The following is a 26205-nucleotide window of genomic DNA, read 5'->3' as shown; positions in this document are numbered from 1 at the left end:
AGTAGCTGTGTTTCGTTTACAACTTGGCCTGGCTGCCCAGCACAATCTGGCAAAAAGGAACTGAATGAATATTTTTGAAGAGTGAAGAAAAAATGACCTATTGCCAATTACAAAGCCACAACACTTGCATATTAAGACTCTTATTACTTGTTGAAAAAGGATGTTTATCATGTATCTTTTCTTGTCTCAAGTCACATTATGGTACCTAGTTGTAATTTCCAGCTCCCAAAATAACATAACCAAAAGACGCCTTGCGAGGTCAGCCAATTTAGATCTATACCTCCAGCAGAACCATGCCTAGGTTCCTGTGGAACATAATCACCTCCTTGGGCCAATGTGATGGGTTAATATGAGGTCATTCTAAGTGTAAGGGGGAGTGTAAGTTTGAAGGAAGCCACATCACTTTTGCTCCCACCTGAGGATAATAATGACAGCAATCTATCATAGATTAAAGGTTTCCCATATGCCAGGGACTGTACTAAGTACTTTGCATCAGTTACCTCATTTCGTTTTCTCTACAACCCTATGAGCTAGGCTCTCATTTTATAAGTAAGGAAGCTGAGACATAGGGCTGTCAAACTATAGGAAGTGACCCAAGCAGTCTGGCTTCAGAATAGATGATTCGGACCACCTTGTCTACTGCCTGGAAGTTCCCAGAGAAAAGAAACAACTGCCTGAAAATAGGAGTAACCTGATAATGGGTTCCAACAAATCTCAAATATAGGGGTTTGAGGAGAAGCACATCACATCAACAGGAGGTGGTCCTTATACCCCAAAGGTATGGTCTAATAATATAGTGTAGAGGAAGAATAGGACGTTCTGCTACTGTTTTCAATTAACACTCAGTTTGACTCTATTTGGTTTGTGGTTAAATATACAACACTGCTGACAGGTTAAGTAAGAGCTGGTTAAAGGATATGTCTCAAAGGTCCAGATTCCTTTCACACTTAATTAGATCTCTTATGAAGCCTTGCATTAATGATTGGACCAAATCAAAGAAAACAATTATCACATAGAAGAAATCAGAATTTTTTTGAGTATGTGTGTCCAAAGTAAGAATTCAAAAAGTCTAAAGGACAGAGAGTCATTTGTTTTTCAAAAGCTTAAAAACTAGAAGTTCAACAGTTATATTTTAACCCTGTGAGATAAAGCGGAAATGGAGAAAACAGGGGAAGAGAACACATTTTCGAGTGGGACATAAGAAAAAAGTAAACTTGATCTTTCTTCTTGATAAAAAAATGTTTAAATATGGAATTAGAAAACAGAGGCAATATTAAATACAGCAAGAGAAACTTGAATAAAGAATTACTGTAAGAAAAAGAGTTTAGCTGTACAGATTGGTTCTTAACTACACTTGTCTTATAAAGTTATTATTTACCTTTGGAGGCAACATATTATAGATTGTGAAGGCTCCGGATCCGGTTCCAGACACTTCCTAGTGTTGGCCTCAAACTGGCACAATTCTTCCAAGATTCAGTTTCTTCATCTGTAAAATGGAGGCAAGAAGTGCCTGCCACCTAGGGTTATTGTAAGCCTTACATTAAATGACATAGAGTGAGCATTTAGTCCCAAATAGGAAATCAACATAGGTTATACTCTGCCTTCTCTCCTTTCTTATAAGTTGTTTTCCTAAAAGAATCTCTTCTAAGTATTTTCATTCCTAAGTCTTTGTTGATTGAAATATTTCTCACTTATCCAATTGCCCAGGGTTAAGAAAAATAATCCACCTACAAACAGATGAAATATGTGTATAAGAAAATTGGTACAGCATATGTAAAGATTATGCTACTGGAATGTTAAACTTGGTATGTTAAAAATAGAATCATATAAAATGTCACATAGGCACACATCCTAAAAAATCAACTTCACTCACAATCTCACGTATAAATTTTAGTCAATACACCAAATAACGACTATGTTAAAAAAAATCCAGAAGTTGTTTGTTTGTTTGTTTGTTTTTGTTTTGAGACTGGGTCTCTCTCTTTCACCCAGGCTGGAGTGCAGTGAGTGGTGTGATCACAGCTCACTGCAAACTTGATTTCCTGGACTCAGGCGATTCTCCCACCTCAGCATCCCGAGTATGAGTATCTGGGACTATGCAGGCATGCACCACCATGCCTGTCAAATTTTTTTAATTTTTATTTTTAGTAGAGATGGGATTTCTTCAGGTTGCTCAGGCCCGTATTGAACTCCTGCACTCAAGGGATCCGCCTACCTGGGCCTCTCAAAGTGCTGGGATTACAGGTGTGAGCCACCACACCTGGCCAAAAATCTAGACGTTTCATGACTCAGTAGGATAGCTGTTTTTGGGGAAAAAAAATTCACTTCAGTATATGTGAATGTTTCATAAACCATAAAGAACTAAACAATACACAATGTTGTTTGTATTGCAGTGTCCTGTTGGCTTCTAGAATAAATTGGCAATGTCATAAAATGTGAGTCACTCAACATGTTAAAATACAAATTTTTATTCACTGTAATTCAGTTTGAAATGTACATGGAAAGGAAGTCAGCTTTCTAAGAAGTTATCACAACATATATAATAGAAATTAAGTCAACAAAGATAACAAACAAAATTTTTAGAAGTCTTCCCACAATTTCATCTTCTAGACTTTTGGGAGTAGTAGTAGAAATTAATATCCAGTTTTTACCAGTCATATCCAGAATTCTCCCGCTCCCTAGGAAAAAAGAGAAAAGTATCCTCAAATGAACACATTTATAATACTGATTCTTTCAACTCAATCTGATATTTCTACTATAAAAAGATAGTGAACAAGGTAAGTCTTCCAGGGAATATTCCACACCTATTTGTAACCAATCAATGAAATAAAATATTTTTCTCCCATTTATTTTGACCACTTTCTGTCAAAATCACAGGCTTTTCTCTATGCCAAACTTGCCTTTCTTTCTAAAACAAACAGCTCAAGGAACTTTCATAGTGGCCATTCCCTTTTCATGTTATCTGTAGTAAATTTATTTATCAAGTATCTGCAGTCATTTCAATCATTTTTATTGGCATTGGTGAAGCTGCTATTCCTTTAACTTGTACTATTGGTGTTACCAGGAAGTGAGAATTTGAAGACATGAAAAAAGGCAGGTACTGATCAAAAAAAAAGGTATTTTTCTTTCCTCAAGATCCTGTCTGTCTGTCATGTTTTGGTTACTTACTAACTAAGACATCAAACATTTAATTTCCTCCACATTTCTGTATTAATAAAACAGGTTTTAAAAACTACCTGGAATTTGTGGTCTGCATTCCACATTGTTGGAACAGTTTACCAAACGTCTGTTAGGCAGGGCATTTAGAACCATTCTTAATCCCTTTTACAGGGGATGTAAAGGCAAATAAGTGGTTTTCAAAGCCTTACACCAAAGTTCCCCATATATACTCAACTTAAAATGAACGTCAGTATCAAAAAGGTGGCAAGATTTGGGTAGTAAAATATTTCATCTACTATTTTCACCCCAAAATAAAAAAGGCAGGTAGACTTTTAAAAGAGAATAAGAAAAAGAGAAGGGGAAAGAAATGAGTACTCTGCCAGTGTTGTCTACTCCCATTTTGAGCTATGTTGATAATTTCTGTAACAAATTGCTCCATTCCTAGAGAAGGGAATTACTTGCCCCAAATTATACAATAATCATTAGCAAAAGAAACACCTAGAATTTTCCCTGCATGCAACAATTCCTTTTGCCTGTGTTTCAGCAACAAGGAGCAAAAATAATACATAGGTTTGCAAAGTGATTTTCCTTCTCTCCAGAAACCTCAAATTCCAGCTTGTGTTTCTTCAGTCTGTGGCTCCCAGGGGTACCTTCAACTCTCTCCAAAAAGAGTAAGAGAGAGACTGAAATAAGAAGTGAGGAGGGGAATAGACAATTAGTGAGGAATGAGGAGTGAGTAGAGACCCATTTCTCACCTGAATTAATCCCAGGTAGTGGTAGGTAACACGGCTTCTCAGTTTTCTGCTCTTGCCAGAACAAAGTGCATTCAGCACAGGTGGTCTCTTAGCAACCTTGATTCCTGTGTCAAATCATAGCAAAAAGTTTTACTGGACAGTGAGGTAGTGTAGGAAGTGGAGGGGCAGGGAGCCTACACAGAAAAACTTCCAAAATTGTTTTCAAAACTAGATTGGAAGGAGATGTCTAAGAGTGAACTTTTGAAAATATGACACTTTAATTTCTGTTTATCCCAGAATTGTAGAGCTTAAAACTGAACATTGGACAGAAAGATTAAGCTAAATTCTAGGATTTTCCTGGTGGGGCAAACATCCACCACACTTTTTTTAAAGAAGTAATTCCCGACCGGGCACGGTGGCTCACGCCTGTAATCCCAGCACTTTGGAAGTCCAAAGCAGGCAGATCACAAGGTCAGGAGTTCAAGACCAGCCTGACCAATATGGTGAAACCCCGTCTCTACCAAAAATACAAAAAAAATTAGCCGGGCATGGTGGTGCACACCTGTAATCCCAGCTACTCAGGAGGCCAAGGCAGGAGTATTGTTTGAACCCAGGAGGCGGAGGTTGCGGTAAGCCGAGATGGTGCCACTGCACTCCAGCCTGGGCGACAGAGGGAGATTCCATCTCAAAAAAAAAAAAAAAAAAAAAAAGAAAAGAAAAGAAAAGAAATAATTCCCTAAAAATTATCTGAAACCAAGGCTTTAATATCTTCATGACAAAACAACAATTACAACCAGAAAAGCCTTCGTATGTAAGTGACCATAACTCATGAGATTGTGTGCCTATTTTTTAAGTACAGTCATCCCTCAGTACCCATGGGGGATTAGTTCTAGAATACCCCACAGATACAGTAACCATGGATACCAAAATCCATAAATGCTCAAGTCCCTGATATAAATGGCACAGTATTTACATATAAACTACACATATCCTCCCATACGCTGTAAATCATCTCCATACGTTACTTATAATACCTAATACAATATACGTGCTATGTAAATAGCTGTTATGCTGTATTGTACACAAAACAATGACAAGAAAAAAAGTCTGTACATATGCAATAGAGATACATAGTTTTTTCAAAATATTTTCAATCTGTGGTTGGTTGAATCCATGGATATGGAACCCATGGATCTGGAGGGCCAACTGTATTATGTTTTAATATTTTGTATCATTTTTACAAACAAATTAGAAAATGGAGTGAATTTATTACAAAAGACAAGGCTATAAAATCTGATTGCTGTCTCCTTTAACCATGTGCAGTCACACACTGCATAATGACTTGAGTCAATGAAGGACTGGCAGTAGCCCCATGAGATTATAACAGAGTTGGCCGGGCACAGTGGCTCACGCCTGTATTCCCAGCACTTTGGGAGGCCAAGGCGGGTGGATCACAAGGTCAGGAGTTCAAGACCAGCCTGGCCAAGATGGTGACACCCTGTCTATACTAAAAATACAAAAATTAGCCGGGCGTGGTGGCAGGCGCCTGTAATCCCAGCTACTTGGGAGGCTGAGGCAGAGAATTGCTTGAACCTAGGAGGTGGAGGTTGCAGTGAGCTGAGATCGCGCCACTGCACTCCAGCCTGGGCGATGGAGTGAGACTCCATCTTAAAAAAAAAAAAAAAAAAGATTATAACAGAGTTGTAAAATTCCTATGTCTTAGTGAAGTCATAGTTGTTATAATGTCATAGCACAATGCATTACTCAAGTGTTTGTGGTGACGCTGCTATAAACAAACCTACAGCACTGCCAGTCCTGTGAAACCACAGCATGTACAATGATGTATGGTACATAATACTTGATAATGATAAAAAATGACTGTGTTAATAGTTTATGTATTGACTATACTATACTTTTTATTATTTTAGAGTGCACTCCTTGTACTTATCTTTTTAAAAGTTAACTGTAAAACAGCCCCAGGTAGGTCCTTGAGGTATTCCAGAAGAAGGCATCATTATCACAGGAGATGACAGCTCCATGCATGCTATTGTCCCTGAAGACCTTCCAGTGGGACAAGATGTGGACGTGGATGACAGTGATAATGATCCTGGCCCTGTGCAGACCTAGGCTAATGTGTGTGTTTGTGTCTTATAAGAAAAAAAAAATTAAAAATTTTAATAGAAAAAAGCTTATAGAATTAGGATATAAAGAAAGAAAATGTTTGTGTACAGCCATACAATGTGTTTGTGCTTTAAGCTAAGTATTATTATTATTATGAAAGAGTCAAAACATTAAGAAAATTAAAAAGTTTATAAAGTAAAAAATTACAGTATACGAAATTTAATTTTTTTCTTTTTCTTTGTTTTCTTTCTTTCTTTCTTTCTTTTTTTTTTTTTGAGACAGAGTCTCACTCTTATCGCCCAGGCTGGAGTGCAATGGCGCGATCTCAGCACACTGCAACCTCTGCCTCCTGGGTTCATGCAGTTCTCCTGCCTCAGCCTCCCGAGTAGCTGAGATTACAGGAATGCACTACGACATCTGGCTGATTTTTATATTTTTAGTAAAGATGGTGTTTCACCATGTTGGCCAGGCTGGTCTTGAGCTCCTCCCCTGAGGTGATCCGTCTGCTTCAGCCTCCCAAAGTGCTGAGATTACAGAGGTGAGCCACCAGTCCCAGCCTATTTCTTTATTCTGAAACTTAATTTATTACTGATGAAAGAAAAAAATGATAAATAAATTTAGTGTAGCCCAAGTGTACAGTGTTCACAAAGTCTAGAGTAGTGTACAGAAATGTCCTAGGCCTTCACATTCACTCACCTTTCACTCAGTGACTCACCCAGTACAACTTCCAGTCCTGCAAGCTCCATTCATGGGAAGTGCCCTATACAGGTGTACCACTGTTTATCTTTTACACCACATTTTTACTGTACCTTTTTTATTTTAATTTTTTATTTACTTCTTTATTTTATTTTTAATTTTTTTTGAGATGGTATCTCACTCTGTCACCTAGGCTGGAGTGCAGTGGCACAAATATGGCTCACTACAGGCTCGACCTCCCAAGCTCAAGCGATGCTCCCACCTCAGCCTCCTGCGTAGCTGGGACTACAGGTGTGTGCCACCATGCCTAGCTAATTTTTTGTATTTTTTGTGGAGATGGGATTTTGCCACGTTGCCCAGGCTGATACTGAAGCCCTGAGCCCAAGCAGTCCACCTGCCTCAGCCTCCCAAAGTGCTAGGATTACAGAGGTGAGCCACCACACCCAGCCTATTTCCTTATTTTGAAACAGGAGCTTGCTCTGTTACCCAGGCTGGAATGTAGTGGTGTGATCATAGCACACTGTAACCTTGAACTCCTGGGCTCATTCAATCCTCCCTCCTCAGCTCCTGAGTAGCTACGGCTACAGGTGTACACCACCTTGCCTGGCTAATTTTTAATTTTTTGTAGAGACGGAGTCTTGCTATGTTGCCCAGGCTGGTCTCAAACTCCTGACCTCAAGCAATCCTGGGAGAACAGGAGTGTGATTCTAGCTCACTGCAGCCTCAAACTGCTGGCCTCAGGTGGTCCTCCCCTCCTCAGTTTCCCAAAGCGCTGGGGAGCCACTGCACCTTGATGATATTAAAATGTTTAAATATGATTATAACTCATACTTATGACCACCTATTACACTCCTAAGTGTATCCCCCACCAGAATGCATGGCTATCTGCCTACCAAGACACATATCCAAACATCGTAATAGCTTCAATATGGAAACAACTTAAATGCCATTAGTACATGGATAAATTGTGGCATAGTCATATAATGGAATATTATATAATAGTAAAAATTAAACTACAGCTATAGACAAAAACAAAGATGAATCTTACAAATATACCATTGAATTTTAAAATACAAAAACAAGTGAATCTAATAAAGATAGCATTGAATTTTAAAAAGCAAGACACAAAAGACAACAGCGTAAATACATTTATATAAACTAGAAAAATAGAGTTAAAGTGCATGGTTTAGGGGTATATATATATGGTTGGCAGTAATGCAAGTGGTAAATTTATTAAGAAAAGAAAGAGATTTGCTACCACAAAATCAGAGTAGTCCTGACTTTAGGGAGTATAGGGGGAGGAAACAGGCAAGAGATTCCAACAGTGTTTCATCTCTTGTCCTGGGTGGTGGTTATACTAGCAATCACTTTTTAACTATTTATTAAACTGTACATAGAAGCTTCATGTGATTTATTTCCTTCCTTCCTTCCTTCCTTCCTTCCTTCCCTTCCCTTCCCTTCCTTCCTTCCTTCCCTGCCTTCCTTCCTTCCTTTCCTTTCTTTTCCTTCCTTCCCTTTGTTTTCCTTCCTTCCTTCCTTCCTTCTTGCTTGCTTTCTTTCGAGAGTCTCACTCTGTATCCTAGCTTGGAGTGTAGTGGTACAATCCTATTTCATTGCAGCCTTGAACTCCTGGACTCAAGCAATCCTCCCACCTCAGCCTCACGAGTAGCTGGGGCCACAGGCACATGCGACCACACCCAGGTAGTTTATTTTTGTTTTTGTAGAGACAGGGTCTCACTATGTTCCCCAGGCTGGTCTTGAACTCCTGGCCTCCAGTGATCCTCCTGCCTCAGCCTCCCAAAGTGGTGGGATTACAGACATGAGCCACTGTACCTGACCTTCATGTGCTTTTCTGTATGTATGTTAGACTTCATAATTAAAATAGTAAACAAAATAAAAGACCAGAGAGAAATAAATCCAAATGTCAATAGTGGCCATAGTTGTGAAGTTTGGGTGGAAGGAATTTGGGTGATTTTCTTTTCCCTTTGCTGTTTCCATTTCTCACTGCCACCCGCCCCTCCCCACCACACCTTGCTGTTTCCATTTCTCACATTCATTCATTTAAAAGGATATTGCCTATATAACTTCAGAACACTAAGGAAAGTAGTCTCATTACTGTTAGTCTTCCTCCCTCTGATATATTTCAAAGTAATTTATACTGATTTTATTTTTGTCAAACCAATCATTATAACAAATATGAATGAAAGGAAAATTACATTTATCAATGAAACATTTTAATGAAAAGTATGATAAGGCAAATCTCTTCCACCATGAGGAACAGGAAACAGGGGTTCCTGTTTGGTTTTTGCCCTTGATGTTAGGTCTGTTTCTAGATCTAAATAATTGGAAGGACACAAATTTGTCTCATCACAAGTTTCCTAACACACCCAGGTTTTACTGTGGATTAAAATTATGAGTCACATGGTGCTTGGATTTACATTGAAAATGAATCATGGGTCGTTCCCCCTCCCCCTCCCCCTCCCTCTTTGCATGGTCTCCCTCTGATGCCGAGCTGAGGCTGGACTGTACTGCCGCCATCTCGACGCACTGCAACCTCCCTGCCTGATTCTCCTGCCTCAGCCTGCCGAGTGCCTGGGATTGCAGGCGCGCGCCGCCACCACGCCTGACTGGTTTTCGTATTTTTTGGTGGAGATGGGGTTTCGCCATGTTGGCCAGGCTGGTCTCCAGCTCCTGACCACGAGTGATCTGCCAGCCTCCGCCTCTCAGGTGCCGGGATTGCAGACGGAGTCTCGCTCACTCAGTGCTCAATGTTGCCCAGGCTGGAGTGCAGTGGCGTGATCTCGGCTCGTTACAACCTCCACCTCCCAGCCGCCTGCCTTGGCCTCCCAAAGTGCCGAGATTGCAGCCTCTGCCTGGCCGCCACCCCGTCTAGGAAGTGAGGAGTGTCTCTGCCTGGCTGCCCATCGTCTGGGATGTGAGGAGCCCCTCTGCCCGGCCGTCATCCCGTCTAGGAAGTGAGGAGCGTCTCTGCCCGGCCACCCATCGTCTGGGATGTGCGGAGCGCCTCTGCCCCGCCACCCCGTCTGAGATGTGAAGAGTGCCTCTGCCCGGCCGCGACCCCGTCTGGGAACTGAGGAGTGTCTCTGCCCCGCCGCCACCCCATCTGGGAGGTAAGGAGCGTCTCTGACCGGCCGCTCCGTCTGAGAAGTGAGAAGCCCCTGCGCCCGGCAGCCGCCCCGTCCGGGAAGTGAGGACCCCCTCCGCCCGGCAGCCGCCCCTTCTGGGAGGTGGGGGGCAGCCCCCGCCCGGCCGCCACCCCATCTGGGAGGTGGGGGGGCACCTCTGCCCAGCCGCCCCGTCTGGGAAGTGAGGAGCCCCTCTGCCCCGCTGCCACCCCGTCTGGGAGGTGTACCCAACAGCTCATTGAGAACGGGCCATGATGAAGATGGCGGTTTTGTCGAATAGAAAAGGGGGAAATGTGGGGAAAAGAAAGATCAGATTGTTACTGTGTCTGTGTAGAAAGAAGTAGACATAGGAGACTCCATTGTGCTCTGTACTAAGAAAAATTCTGCCTTAGGATGCTGTTAATCTATAACTTTACCCCCAACTCCGTGCTCTCTGAAACATGTGCTGTGTCCACTAAGGGTTAAATGGATTAAGGGCGGTGCAAGATGTGCTTTGTTACACAGATGCTTGAAGGCAGCATACTCGTTAAGAGTCATCACCACTCCCTAATCTCAAATACCCAGGGACACAAACACTGCAGAAGGCAGCAGGGCCCTCTGCCTAGGAAAACCAGAGGCCTTTGTTCACTTGTTTATCTGCTGACCTTCCCTCCACTATTGTCCTATGACCCTGCCAAATCCCCCTCTCCGAGAAACAACCAAGAATGATCAATAAATACTAAAAAAATTAAAAAATAAAAAATAATAAAATAAAAAAAAGAAAATGAATCATGGTAGTGTTTCTTCTTTAGGATCGAAGGGGCATTTGTTGAAGAGAATAGCTATTTAACAGCAGTAATTTTCGGGATGAAATATTTCCTAGTTTTTATCTGATAGAAACATGTACCAAAAAATATACACACATTTTAAACAAGTTAGGACACCTTAAAAACTATGCTACAACTTACTGAATGTGTTTATCTCAGGACCTTGGTCTTATCTCCAACGTAATGTTTTAACATCATAGTTAAAATGACATGACCTTCCATTTCTGATATGACAGCTGAGGTTATTTTGGGTCAGATTTTTTTTATGTTGAAACTTCAGATGATGGCAAATAATTCCCCCCCACTCCCCCCCCCCCCCCCCCCGCCACCATGTGAACACTCTGCCTTTCTTTTCCTCATTTCTAGAGGCCATTGGGAGTCACTTTATTATTTTATAGACTGTTGTACTGAAAGTAGAATGGATACTGTCATCTAGTTTATAAGTTTTTATTTCTTCCTTTGATTCTATCAAGATTCAGGTCCAAATAATCTAATTTAAATTGACCTGTTCATTGCTTATTAGATAGTTGAGGAGTGGTATCCCACAGAGTTAGACAAATGAGAGTAGCAGTAACCCCTGGTTTCTAGGAGCTGGACTTCATTGTATCCTCTGTTCTTCACTCTGCCACCAGTTTGTAAGCCCTTGCCTTTGAAGTCAGCTCTGACTCCAGGGACCATTAAGAACAATGTATTTTCTAAATGGCTTGGTCCCCTGGCAAAAAAACCACAACAACAAAAAAACAAACAACAACAACAACAACAAAATCCCTCTGTTATATAAAAGTATTACGAGTTCTGAGACTTCACACTTTCCTCAATTTCTCCTAACCTCTAACATTTCTCTTTATTAAGTGTGGGTTTTTGGTTAGGACAAAGTACAGAATGAATATACTTTGCAAAGTCTCTTTTTCACTCAAAATAAAAACACTTTTCATTGGATTCAAGTTTATAATCTTAAACACATCAGTCACACTTCAAAAATATTTTCTTTTTTGATAAAAAATTTTCTAATCCTTCTCCTTGTTTCAATCAATGTCTAACAGTTAAGATAATATTGATAGAAGTTCCCTAGAGGCATATGTTGAAAAATGAGACACAGTTGAAATCTGTCCACTTTTGCTTAATAAGCCACTTAAGTAAATAATATTATAATAACCACCATTTATTGAGGGTCTATTATGTGCCAGGCGCTGCTTATGCACAACTGGGAGATGAAGAACTTTGAGTATTCTGTGCCATAGTTTAGAAACGAATCCAGTACTTCAGCTTCCAGATGCCATGCTCTTTCAACTATACTGATTTATTCATGTTTTAAAATGAAAAGTTACTTTTGAAAAGATCTACATTATAATGGAAATGGACTATACTGGCATGGAAACATCACATAATTATTAATGGCCATGCTCCTTCTTCAGTCCTGGATCCTTTCTATATAAGTGAGCTGGTTGTGGATGGGATGGAAGGGCTGACAGTTACCCCTCTGGCCCTGATAACCCCAAATTTGCCGGAATTCACTTTATAACAGTTAGTTGCTAATTTATTCACATCAAAACAATCTGCCCTTTGTAAATGGGACATTGCCCAGATCACAACTGTGAGCTCACTATTTAACAACAAATTTAGCTGAAAGTACAGTTTTTTTGTTTTTGCTCTTGTTGTCCAGGCTGGAGTCCAATGGCACGATGTCGGCTCACTGCACACTGCAGCATCCACCTACCGGATTCAAGCGATTCTCCTGCCTCAGCCTCTTGAGTAGCTGGGATTACAGGCATGCACCACCACGCGTGGCTAATTTTTGTATTTTTAGTAGAGATGGGGTTTCTCCATGTTGGTCAGGCTGGTCTTGAACTCCCAACCTCAGGTGATCCGTCCGCCTCATCCTTCCAAAGTGCTGGGATTACAGGCGTGAGCCACTGCGCCCAGCTAAAAGTACAGTTTTTATTATTTATTTTTATTATCTTTTACTACCTATTTTATTCATATTTATTGTTATTTGTTTTTAACCACTTGTTACCTTATGGCTAACAAGTTTCTCCCCTTGACCTCCTTAACATTAACTAAGCTGAGAAATAATAAGAATGCTGCCAAGACATGGTGTTTGAGAGATGGGTCTAGAATCAGACTGACAGAGTTTGAATCTCAGGTCTGCCACTGTGCATGAGACCTTAAGCAAGTTACATTAACTCTGTGCCTCAGTTGGCACTTCCATAAAGTGGGGATAATGGTATCTGCTTCTTAGGGTAGCCTGATAATTCAATGAGATAATGCTTGTGCCTAGAAAGTAAACATTTAGTAAGTGATGGTGTCTATTATTAATTACAGTTTAGCATATTACTGTTAGACAGTAGCCCTTGAATGAATCATTCTTCTCAAGTTCTCTTTAAGCACCTAAACAGGCAAAACTGTTAAACTCCTATTCATCCTTTGAGATTCAATCTCACCTCCTCTGTTATCCAATCTGACTTCCTTAGACAGAATGTATTTCCGACTTGTCCGTAACATGTTGCCAGTGACCACACTGTATCGTGGTTGTTTACATGCAATACCCTATAGTCAGTGATGCTTTCCTAGAAGGTAGGGGACGGCCTTATTCATCCTGGATTCCAGTGCCTCACACTCTCCGACACTAATTAGTTCTCAAAAAATACTGACTTGACTATACTTAAAGCAGAAGCTTTCTGGGAAGAATGAAAGTTCACTTTGTCCAAATGACAATTACAACAAGAAAAACATACATAATAAGTCTACTTCTCCCAGCAAATAATTTTAAAAATAAAATCCCAAAGTTGGGTGCTTGCAACTTGTCTCCCTATGGAAAACATCTCCCTTTCCCAGAAAGTTTATGTTCAAGACAACTGTCTTTTAGAAACTTGAGAAATCATATGAGAACTATGTCTTATTAATGCTTTTCCTTTTGGTTTTGCTTTTTTTTTGCTTATAATTAGGGAAGCAAGTCAAGTTGTTGGAAGGCAAGAAAAACTTGGCACAGGACGTGCAGGGTTTTAGAATGGGATGATCTGTTGGGATGGCCACCGTTTCTACAGCATAGTGGAGGTTTGCCCTCACTAAACTCAAATTCGAGTAATTTGGGAAAATTTGGGCATATGCAATGGTAAATGGATTTTTTGTGTTCTGAAAAGCTTCTAAAATTTGAGTTCAAGCTGCATTTTCTGAGCTTATTAAGGTCCCCTTCAATTCTGCCAGAAGTTGAATTATATGAGAAAGGAAATTTAACACAAATCTGAGAAATTAACGTATCAATGACATGAACATTATATCATAGAAAGCTTGTATACGAATTAAATAATGCATATGGCTGTATGTTTAAATGATGGCAGGCATTATTCTTGCACCTTGTTTCCTGATTAAGACATGATCTCAGGTCAATTATTCTCTTTCCAGCTAAGAAAAACAACAAGAGGGAAAGACTGGAAATACTAACGAAATGTTGGTATAGAAAAGATATCGGAGCTTTTGTAAACTTCTCATTTGACAAACAAGGCCCAGAGAAGTGCAGAGACTTGTCTGAGGTCACACAGTGACTTTTTCCAAAGCTAGTGCTACAATTGCCTCAGCAATTTTCTGACATTTATGATAGACTGGATTCTGCATTTCACCAGTCAGCTACGTGAGGAGAGTCTACCTTCATCACCCTCCAACATCTTTGATTCCAGCCCATGTATAACCAGAGAGTCCAGATCAAAGCAAATCACAAGTGAAAAGTAGAAAATGTGGCAGGTCAGGGCCACAAGGCAGAGAATTTGACAAGTGGACTTCGACTGAACACAGAAACATGTTAGTCACAGATGATCAGTCAGCAAGGTGGAGTGAGGAGAGAGTACAGGATCTGAACCGGATGGAACCAGTTTGAGATCCTGGCTCTTACCACTATTAACTCTGCAGCCTTGGACAAAGCACCTGACCTCAGATGCCACCTCATCTGGAGAACAGAGAGAGTAATATCTGTCTTGTGGGGGGTTGAAAGGACTTTATTCATAGCTAAAGTTCAGTGCCTTCTATACACACTTTGATTTTTAATCTCATAAAACTTTATGAGGTGGAATATTCATACCACTATTTTCTTATTCAAAAATACAGAAACCCAGAGAGGTTAAGATAGCTGTCCAACGTTACACACGTAGTAAGAGGTGACCAAGGATTTTTATGGAGATTTGTTTGGCTCCAATGCCCACGGCCTTAGCCACTGCAATATTGCAGGACTGGTAAAAATGTAAGCCAAGAGGCCAGGCATGGTGGCTCACACCCGTAATCCCAGCACTTTGGGAGGCCAAGGCAGGCAGATCACCTGAAGTCAGGAGTTGGAGATCAGCTTGGCCAACATGGCAAAACCCTGCCTCTACTAAAAATGCAAAAATTAGCTGGGCGTGGTGGTTCGCACCTGTAGTCCCAGCTACTCGGGAGGCTGAAGCACAAGAATCGCTTGAACCTGGCAGGCAGAGGTTGCAGTGAGCCGAGATCATGCCACTAAACTCCAGCCTGGGTCTCAAAACAAAACAAAACAAAACAAGCAAACAAAAAAAGTAAGACAAGAGCCCAGCATGCTGCCTGACATTCAATAAATAGTGCCTAGTTAAGTGAAGCAGCAGATTCAGAAAGATGGCCACTTCCTTGCAGCCCAGCCATGAAGAGGGATGGAGTGGCTCAGTTAGATGAGAGGAAACAAATAGCCCTTAAGAGATGGAAAGCCCAGAGAAGCTGAGGCAGACACACAGACACATGAGCAGCAGGGTGTTGGCTTGCCTGGCAGCACTCCTGAGGGTCCATCTGATCACCCACCCGCCCCAGGTCAGAAAGCAGGTTTCAGACCTGTCAGGAGCCACTGTGTTTCTCTTCTCTTCAATGGAACCTCCCTTGCTCTCTCTTTTTTTTTTTTTTTTTTTTTTTGAGACAGAGTTTCGTTCTTGTTGCCTAGGCTGGAGTGCAATGGTGCAATCTTGGCTCACTGCAACCTCCGCCTCCTGGGTTTAAGTAATTCTCCTGCCTCAGCCTCCCGAGTAGCTGGGATTACAGGCTCCCACCACCACACCGGTTAATTTTTGTATTTTTAGTAGAGACAGGGTTTCACCATGTTGGACAGGCTGGTGTTGAACTCCTGACCTCAGGTGATCCATCCTCCTTGGCCTCCCAAAATGCTGGGATTACAGGCATGAGCCATCACGCCCAGCCCACTTGCTTTCTTTTTAGGTCAACATCTGTTCAGTTTTGGCTTTCCCAAGCCATTGATGGCCATGCCTCAAATGTTTGAAGTAAATGTTCTGGCCCTAAAAAGAACAATTTTTCTACATATGAACAAACATGACTTCTTAATCCTCTACTATCAGGACTCTTGAAGGTTAAAGTTTCTAGCTGCCATATTCTTGCCCTAAACAGATCATACATTGCCCCTGAGATGACATGGATTTATTCAGTTATGGGCACTGAACATTATGAAATATTCTGGAATTGAAATAATCAAAATGTTATCAACCTTCTCCCTGCCAAGTTTTCCAGCCCTCTCCATGAATCACAGTTGTGATGCACTTTTACAAAGCCGGATGAAATGCCCGGAGCCCTGGCTGGGGATCAGCTGTGTGAGGCTTCCTCAGACAGCCCCAACACAGCGGTGCCAGCAGACACTTGTCCTTTGAGTGGTGTGAGGATGCAGAAATGGGTGCAGGATGCAGAAATGGGACTAGAGGGCTTGTTTGTGTTTTTTGACCTGCAGAACTCAGATATCCAAATGAGTGTCATTCCCATTTGGAGTTGGTGAGTGGAGGGGAGTGGGGAAATCTCTGGACTTTTTTGAGTATTCAAAGGCATTTGGCAAAACCTTTTAAACTGCCTACTTGGCCTGCAACACACACTCCTTGGTATAAATTCACTGGTGGCAATGTCTTTATGTTTTTAGGTGCAGATCTGATTTCTGAAACAAGCTGATTGTTCTTTGGAGTCAAGTTTAGCTGAAAATAGATGGTTAGGCTGGAGAATAGAATTTCAAGTTTAAATGACAGACTATGACCACCTTTAGAGCAGAAATGATATCTCTAGCATTTTCCACAGAGCTTGGAACAAAGTAAGTGCTTAATGACAATTTTTTTCCATAGGGCAGATGAGGTGTGACTTTAAGGTGTTGCTCTTCTATTCTTCACAAAGTCATTACTTAGAAGGTGATACTTGGCCAGGTGCGGTGGCTCACACCTATAATTCCAGCACTTTGGGAGACCAAGGCAGTGGTTCACTTGAGCCCAGGGGTTTGAGACCAGGCTGGGCAACATGGCAAAACCCTGTCTCTACTAAAAAAAAATAATAACAAAAAATTAGCTGGGCATGTTGGTGCACACCTGTAGTCCCAGGTACTCGGGAGGCTGAGGTGGAAGAATCACTTGAGCCCGGGAGGTGGAGATTCAGTGAGGTGATATCAAGCCACTGCACTCCAGCCTGGGTGACAGAGTAAGACTCTGTCTCAAAAAAAAAAAAAAAAAAAAAAGTGTTACACAAGGAGGAGTACTGAACCATGAGCAAGCCCATTCTGACTTTTATAGACCCCATTTTAGGTTAGCACATGGTGTCTTGCACATGGTGGGAATTAAATACATATTTGCACAATTAAAGTTTACAGAGGAAAACAAAAATCCAATCATATCTCCTGAGTTACAGAGCAACACTTTGGAAAGCAGGTATTGAGACAATCCTTCTTTCTGTCTTATCCAGACACACAGAATCTAATGTGGTAAGGGTGGAAACCAGTCTTTTGGAAACATAGAAAGACAGAGCAAAAAGAAAAATGTTAGAATGCTGATTATAATAGAGCAGATACGTTTATGGAAATAATAGTTTATATTTTGAAGTTGTTTGGGGAGGTTTCTCATCATCGCTGATCTTAGCTGTAGACTTAGTGTCTTGATTGCTAACAATATACCATCCTCCAATCCACCTGTCCTCAGCATTTGTATGGTTTACACTATTCTAAAAATGAAGTTACTAAAAGTAGTAGAAGTCAGATATCACCTCTACAGTTTAAATTCATGTTTCCCATCAAAAACCATATTTGGAGGCTCTGGATTTAAATTGGAAACAAATGAGAGATAATTAGGAAGATTCAGGAAAAATTCAAAGCAGGAATTTATAAATGTGTTAAAATAACAGTCACTGTCACTATACTTGGCTTCTTACATACATTGAGTAAACCCCACCACGTTGTAAAAGAGACTATGATTCTCATTTTACAAATGAGCAAACTGAGGCTCAGAGTGGTTGAGTACTTTCTTAGGATCACACAGCTTGTATGTGGTCCAAGCCAGGGCTCAACAACAAGCCCACATCTGCCTCCTTCCAGTTCCCTGTCATGCCTCCCTTACACATTTTATTTAGAAGCCTGGTGCACATGTTCAACTACTGAACATACATAACCAAAGCAGAAAGCTATATTAGTCTATGGTCTTGAAGAAGGATTGGAGTGTCAGGTTTTAACCCTGCTCAAGAGAACCAAGCGGGGCATTGGCCTTTCTGGGCTTCAGGGTCCCCCTTTTCTAGACAGAAAACATAGTGACCTACTTTGAAGGACTCTCAGAAGCAACCAGCATAAAGAAGGCTGCAAAGACAAAGCCTCTGGCTAAAAAACAAGGAAGCAACGAATCCATGGAACAAGACAGGTGCCCTATCTGATCCAAACCTAGAACAAGGGGGAAAAAAACAAAAGTGCCCAGGTCTCTTGTCCAACTACTCCTCCCCCCAGTCCCCTACATATACTTTTCATATGTGAAAATTCTCTTTGAAATCACTGGAATTCTATTTGGAGAGAAAATACAAGGAGACAGGTCAAGCTGCAGCCACAGGTCTTGGTCAAGTAGTTTAAATATCGTTAATCCTTTGCTTCTCCTCCTGCCTTTATTTAACCAAAAGAAAATGAGAGGAGTAGAAATCTAATTCATTGGTCTCTCTTTATAATCAGCCTTATGAAAAGCAGAGAGATGCTGCAGGGAATAGGAAATAGGCTTTATGAGTCTTAGTGAATTTTAGCCTACTATGTTCTCCCTCTATCAGAAGCACGTAAACTTTAGAGTCACACTAAACTTTCCTCCAAAATCAACATCTTAAAATGCTACATTAAAAAACAAAGCAAAACAAACAAACAAACAAAAAAAACACTTACTGTTCAGGGGTTCAATAAGCGAAGTCCAAAGTCAAGGGAATGATCTCTCTCTTATGAAAAACACCATATGGTCTTGGTGGATCAGGAGGCTCACTGGTCTGTTATTAATAACTGGCTTAGAGCTTTATGAAGAAACATGAGCCAGAATGTCATGGGAGGAGGCAAGTGGAAAGAAATCGACAGGCACAGGTGGAACAAATTATAACAAAGATATACTTATGCCCACACAGGAGCTCAAAGAACCCATGAGAAGGAGATCAGTTCCTCCACAATCAATAGACCCTTATGTCAAGTTTTTGAAGAGTTAAACAACCAACAAAATATCCTGAATGTCGGCAGGGAACATCACACACCAGGGCCTGTCGGGGAGAGGGTGGGAGCCTGGGGGAGGGATAGCATTAGGAGAAATACCTAATGTAAGTCACAAGTTGATGGGTACAGCAAACCAACATGGCATATATATACCTATGTAACAAACCTGCATGTTGTGTACATGTACCCTAGAACTTGAAGTATAATAATAATAAAAAAAAATCAGGAATGTCAAAAAGACACCATGACTCATTTAATGTTATACTATCCTTTGCTCTTCTGAACAATTATTTTCCATGGACATCTGAATATCTTCTTAAATTTATACATTTTACCTTGTTTATATTGACTCCTCAATTTTAAAAATCTATCAACAAATGGATTTTGAAATGCATGTTATCAACTTTTTAAAGTTTGTTTACCTGTGAGCATATCAGCTGGCTTCCCTTAGAGATCCCAAAACAATTCCTGGAAACATATAGGTATATGTGGGGGTTGGAGGCTGGATCTTGGGATTGTATCATACATAAATTCATGTGGTAAGAATGGAGGTGTAATCATCACTTTACTTCTGGTTTGCAGTGGCTCTCCTCTTTTGGAAACTTATATTTCAAAACATTCCAAATTCTGTGCCTCCCCTCCTCCCCCATAAATGACATCAAATTGTTTATAATATTAACAGTATGTCTTTATACCTAATTACATTAAACACTGGTTCTGTCTGAAGTATTAAAAGAAACTGACAATTATGTGGCTGGGAGTGGTGGCTCATGCCTGTAATACCAGCACTTTGGGAGGCCAAAGCAGGCAGATGGCTTGAGCTCCGAAGTTCGAGACCAGCCTGGGCAGCATGGTGAAACCCAGTATCTACAAAAAAATACAGAAAAGTAGCCAGGTGTGGTGGCACATGCCTGCAGTCCCAGCTACTCAGGAGGCTGAGGTAGAAGGATCACTTGAACCCCGGAGACAGAGGTTGCAGTGAGCCAAGATCATGCCATGGCACTACAGCCTAGGTAACAGAGCAAGACTCTGTCTCAAAAAATAAAAAAGAAAACTGACAATTAGAGAAAAGTTACTGAAATACATAAAGATTGTTAAATTGCTTCTTTTTTTCTTTTTCAATAGAGATAGGGACTCACTCTGTCACCCAGGCTGAAGCGCAGTATCATGATCATAGCCCACTGCAGCTTTGAACTCCTGAGTTTAAGCAATCTTCCCACCTTGGCCTCTTGAGTAGCTGGGACCATAGGCATGCGCCACTGCACTCAGCTAAATTTTTTTTTTTTTTTTTTTTTTTTTTTTTGTAGAGATGAGGTCTTGCCTGGTCTTGAATCCTGGACTCAAGTGACCCTTTGCCTGTGTCTCCCAATGTGATGGAATTACAGCCGTGAGCCACTGCACCCAGCCAACTGCTTCATTCTTAAGGTTCCAGCTACTTCTCACCCTGGCTCAGATCTAGTAACTGCTCTTTTGTCAAACTAAACCTTTTTCAGCTAAATGCTGTGGTCGGTGGGGTGGATACCTCACTACAAACCTCACCCAGTGGAATGTTATTCTACTGAGGCAACTGTGAAAAAGAGAAACTGATATGCTAGTGACACTCAGTTTAATAGATGGGAGAGAAGGAGTGGAATAGGTGTACGGCCTCTTTTTTTTCCCATTCTCTGGTCAATTAAAAAATTTTGAGTACCCACTGAATATATGTATTTTTATTTATAGAACATATGCATATACTATTGTAAATACATCATTTACATCATAAAATATAAACACAATTTTTAAAAGAAGAAATGTAAAAATAAATAGACATTCTAATATTTTCTTACCACACTTCCAGTGGGTCATCTTTACTGGTCCCTGGGGCATGGACACTCCACTCTGCAGCTGACTGATGAGTGTTCAGAACGCCAGGCCCACCACTTATTAGCTGTTGTGGGTTGAACTGCATCCCCTAGAGACATTTTCAAGCCCAAGTCCTCAGTACCTGTGAATGTGACCCTATTTGGAAATAGGGCCTTGCTGATGTAATCAAGATGAGATCATGCTGGATTAGGGTGGGCCCTAATCCAATGACCTGAGTCCTTGTGAGAAGTGGGAAATGGGGACATAGTCAGACACATAGGGAGACATCATGTGACAAAGGAAATAGATATTGGAGTGACGTGTCCACAAGCCAAGGAATACCAAGGACTGTGGGCAACCACCAGAGAAGCAAGGAAGAGGCAAAGAAAGACCCTCCCCCAGAGCCTTCAGAGGGGCCATGGTCCTGCCGATACCTTAATCTTGGTCTTCTAGTCTCCAGAAATGACACAATAAATTTCTGTTGTTTTAAGCCACCCTGTTGGTGGTAGAATTGAGCTTCTAATACTTTAAAAAGTATTTTTATAAAAAATGAATGCAAATGTTTTAAGAATTCAAATTCAAAAAATTTAGTTAACTCTTTTTTTAAAAAAAAGACTAATATTTGTTTTTGATAGAAAGAGCTGTCTTTTGAGTTATCCAAGTTCAGCATAATGCAAGCATACATTTGTATTCTATTTGGGCTTATTCTTCCTGAATTTAGATAGCTCTACTGATTGAATAAACTAGCATTATGTTTCCTAGATGTTTAAGATGATGAAAATGGGAGATGTGTGTTTAACTAAATTAAATTATTATTCTGACAAACTTCATTTCAACAATAACTATGTTTTGTGGTATGTCAGCTTGAAGACAGTCTCTAAGATCTTTTAGTAACTTAAAACTTATGCTAGTTTAAGTTAATTAATGGATAGTCATTAAATACCTAGATCATTTCTAATAAGATAAAGTATTAAAATATTAATCACTAAGCATAATTTTAAGGCTGTATGTATTTTGCCACATTGAGAAATTGTACTATAAGGACATCTAAGCTATAAAACATTGTAAGTTGCATATTCATAAGCTTTGCTACAAAATTGTAGTGTCTGACAGCTCACAGGTATTTACCTCATAGCTATCTCTGTGAAATAGAAGTTAAAAAGTTACAATTAATATTCTGAGTGAGATTCTCTAGGAAAAATATTGCAGAGAAGAGTAACTTTGTATGCAAGGTACTCAGGATGTGTTTTTGTTAAGGTAAAGGAGCATAGTTTTGTCCTAAAGTAAAATGACTGGCTGTTCCAGAATGAGGAAGAAGAATAGGTAGCACAAAACCTAAATGGATGTAGAAACCTGTAGAAGGTGCACAGAAAGGGAATTTGATTTGCCATAGTCGAAACTGGCTAAGGTTTAGTGGCTTTATTTACAAGATTTTCTTAAAAGAGCCTTGACATCAAATATTATGCTGATACAAAATTAAAACTGCTTTTCTTTCTGTTAAATGACAAAATTTTCTTGAATCATTTATGTACTTTTTAAGAGGTTGTTAAGATTTTTCTTTACCTTCTGAGAAATCTGCCTAAAAGGCAATGATTCTATTTTATCAGAATAATTTTCTGTGCTTTACGTTCAGTTTTTCATGTCGTTGATTACTTACAGGAACAAAGTCTTCTCACTCTTGAAAGAATTAAGGTTCTTTACAATCCTGTTACCTCCTATGTTTTCTTTAAAAATTTTCTGTCACTTTGATTTTAAATTCACTGCTTTGTTTTAAATGCCACAGAAACAACCAAATTTCCTTGTCAATTGCATTATTTTTGTAACGAACTCATCAGATATTTCACTTTTGAAAAATTATCATTAATAAGTTAACCATGGTCATTTTTGGTCTCTTGGCCTCTAGAGATAGTTTTTGTTGTTGTTGTTTTACTTTGATTCTTCCTGGAAAGCACTTGCAAATCAGCTACAAACCAGAGTGCTTTGACATTAAAAACGATGGTCTCAGAGCCCCACGGGAAAGGACTATGCTGAGTACTCATGGGCACAGGCTTATGATGGTACTGCTTAAATAACTTGGGGTCCATGCCATTGGACCATCCAGGATTTCCCGCATTCTCATTAAGAAGCTAATGGGTTCATGAGGCTACTAACCCAAGATGGAACAGAACAAGAATAAGCCTGAGCAAAATTATGAGGAATGATTTGGGTTTTGTTTGGAATGCTGCTAATACTTTAACATTCTATTTTCTGGACATGAGGGCTACTTTCTCTTTTAAGCTATTATCTTAAAAAATGTAGATTAATAAAAACAAAACATTTATCTTTTTCTTCCTGTTTCCTCCAGAATTCGGAAACTTTTATTGAATACTTTTATTTCCATGGCAATATAGTTATTTACATAGGTTCAGTAAGAATCTGTTCTCCTTATTAAGACGATGTAATTGGAAACATTGGTTATACAACAAAGCTTATTCTGAATAAGGCTTTGTTCAGAATGTCATATCTGAGAATGAATCAAGATATGGCCAGTAAGTCTTAAGGAACTGAGGCTGACTTTACAGGGTTGTCTTATGGGGTTCTCAGCCTTACCGATGAATAAGGAAGTTCTCTTGCTAGTGGGCCAAGGAAACCAAGACTATTTGCGTGACCTTGAGAAGAGAGGAATTTACTCAAATCTATGATTAATATAGGTGAAATCTCATGGTGAATTCTTGGCTTGGCTTCTTAACTTCAAGAGGTTTGTGTTTGCTTATTTTTTAAATACTCTCTCAGAAGAATCAAGCCTCAAGAGGTTTTTAAAGGTCCATTTTGAACGTCCTTATGAAATCTTCCACAAAGCAAACTTTGAAGAGCCAATATGTTAAATCGCCATTCTTGCTGCATATGTTAAAATAATTAGGTTGGATTTAATGACATCAACTTTATTTTCTGACCAAGAATAATCCTTCTTTGAGATTATTTATTTATTTATCTATTTAATTTTTTTAAGAGATAGGGTCTGGCTCTGTGGCCTAGGCTGGAGTGCAGTGGTATAATCATAGCTCACTGCAGTCTTGAACTCCTGGGCTCAAGCAATCCTCCTGCCTCAGCCTCCCAAGTAGCTAGGACTACAGGCGCATGCCACTATGGTCAGCTAATTTTTGTATTGTTTTTATTTTTGTTTTTTGGAGAAAGAAGGTGTTGTTATGTTGCCCAGGCTGTTTTTTTGTTTTTTTGTTTTTGTTTTTGTTTTTTTTTTGAGACGCTGGAGTGCAGTGGCGCAATCTCAGCTCACTGCAAGCTCTGCCTCCCGGGTTCACGCCATTCTCCTGCCTCAGCCTCCCGAGTAGCAGGGACTACAGGCATCTGCCACCACGCCTGGCTAATTTTTTTGTATTTTTAGTACAGACGGGGTTTCACCATGTTAGCCAGAATGGTCTCGATCTCCTGACCTCGTGATCTGCCTGCCTCGGCCTCCCAAAGTGCTGGGATTACAGGTGTGAGCCACGGCACCTGGCCCCAGGCTGGTTTTGAATTCCTGGCCCCAAGCAATTCTCCTACCTCGGCCTCCTAAAGTACTGGGATTACAGATGTGAGCCACTGTGTCTGGTCCTTTGAGATTATCTTGATCAAAAGGGAAAGTATCTGTGGAGAGAATTTTTGTGTTTCAGTGGAAAACTATAGCACACCCTGGTGGGTTATCAGATTCTGGTCCTGTTCATTGTCTTTGAACTCTTTGTGTTTGAACCTCTTGTAAACTGCAGGTAACTGACAAATATGAAAAAACAGTTTCGTTACTGCCTGTAAATTGTACCAGATCTTGTCATCTTACACACATTGCCAAACCTTACCAAATTTTAATTCTTGTTTTTCTCTAATATCTGCCTACAACCTTCAAATTAACATTTCCAATTTTTATCTCTCCCTTCTGTCTTGGCATCACGAAGAACTGAATTCCGACAATCCAGATTAAAATTTGTAAACCCAGATCTTTACTGGAACTCTAGGTTGCCTTGTAGCTACCACTTCCCTCAGCACCTGAGGAAGCACTGCACCTTAAAGCCCAGCTGACTTGATATGTACCTTGAAATACTCATCACTGAGGCAGACCATGCAGGGGCCAGTTTCTCCCTGGAAAAGGCACTCTTTCAGCCTCAAAGGAAGTGTAATAAAATGTTCAAGTCACAAATGCCTTTATATGAGAGGAAACCAAGACCGTGGACAACATTGCCAAGAACATTGACATCTTAGCTTCGGCAAACTCAATGAGCAGTGCTGTATGACCAAAAGCTTTTCATCCAACGACCTCTTGGAATCTGCTGGACCAGATACTCTCAAGATCCGACTCCTGGCTCCTAACTTTATTATAACCTTTTATATTAATATTTCTCTTTTTCATTTCAGTCATCCCCCGTAGAAGATGATCAGCAAGATGCTAAAACTGCTGGGAGTAAGCTCCCCAAAGTCTGGCCATAAACTGGCCCCAAAACTGGCTATAAATAAAATCTCTGCAGCAATGTCAGGTCCATAATGGCCATAACGCCCAAGCTGGAAGGTTGTGGGTTTACGGGAATGAGGGCAAGGAACACCTGGCCCGCCCAGGGTGGAAAACCGCTTAAAGGCATTTTTAAGCCACAAACGAAAGCCTGAGGGATCTGTGTCTTAAGGGCGTGTTCCTGCTGCGGTTAACTAGCCCAACCTACTCAATTAATTCGGCCCATCCCTTCCTTTCCCTTAAGGGATACTTTTAGTTAATTTAATATCTAGAGAAACAATGCTAATGACTGGTTTGCTGTTAATAAATATGTGGGTAAATCTCTGTTTGAGGCTCTCAGCTCTGAAGGCTGTAAGATCCCTGATTTCCCACTTCACACCTCTATATTTCTGTGTGTGTGTCTTTAATTCCTCTAGCACTGCTGGGTTAGGGTCTCCCCGACCGAGCTGGTCTTGGCGTAAAACAACTCACCTTTGCTACCACCTCTCAACAGATGCTTCAGCTGCTTTTGCAGGAATAATGCAAACAAGAGTCTTCAGGGAATTATTTCTTAGACCCTGTTTCTCCCCCACTCAGGAGATTCACTATCACTTTTGAGTTGTTCATTGATAAATAATATTTATTAATCTTGAATCAAAGGGGATAATTATAATGTTGTTTTTTAAAGTTTTTAATTGTAGTAAAAGACACATAACATTAAATTTACTATCAAAACTTTTTTTTTTTTTGAGACGGAGACTCGCTCTGTCCCCAGGCTGGAGTG

At 40.4% G+C, this 26205-nt stretch overlaps 1 protein-coding gene across 1 annotated transcript; it reads right to left on the bottom strand.

The window, feature by feature from the left end:
• Positions 1 to 2452: 2452 nt before the first annotated feature.
• On the bottom strand, positions 2453 to 19172 carry MRLN (myoregulin). The gene is made up of 3 exons (XM_019034486.4): positions 18815 to 19172; positions 3915 to 4018; positions 2453 to 2678 (listed from the first exon to the last, which is right to left on the bottom strand). The coding sequence occupies exon 3, from the start codon at positions 2656 to 2658 to the stop codon at positions 2518 to 2520; it is 141 nt and encodes a 46-aa protein (XP_018890031.1). The 5' UTR covers positions 2659 to 2678; positions 3915 to 4018; positions 18815 to 19172; the 3' UTR covers positions 2453 to 2517.
• Between the last annotated feature and the right edge of the window lie 7033 nt (positions 19173 to 26205).

The sequence above is a fragment of the Gorilla gorilla genome, chromosome 8 (genome assembly GCF_029281585.2).
Source record: "Gorilla gorilla gorilla isolate KB3781 chromosome 8, NHGRI_mGorGor1-v2.1_pri, whole genome shotgun sequence".
Classification (NCBI taxonomy): domain Eukaryota; kingdom Metazoa; phylum Chordata; class Mammalia; order Primates; family Hominidae; genus Gorilla; species Gorilla gorilla.
Note: the sequence above shows the minus strand (reverse complement) of the source record. Positions and strands in the feature narration are given on the sequence as shown.

Excerpts from the sequence above, each read along its gene's own strand:
- MRLN (XM_019034486.4), bottom strand. The coding sequence starts at position 2,658 with ATGACTGGTAAAAACTGGATATTAATTTCTACTACTACTCCCAAAAGT.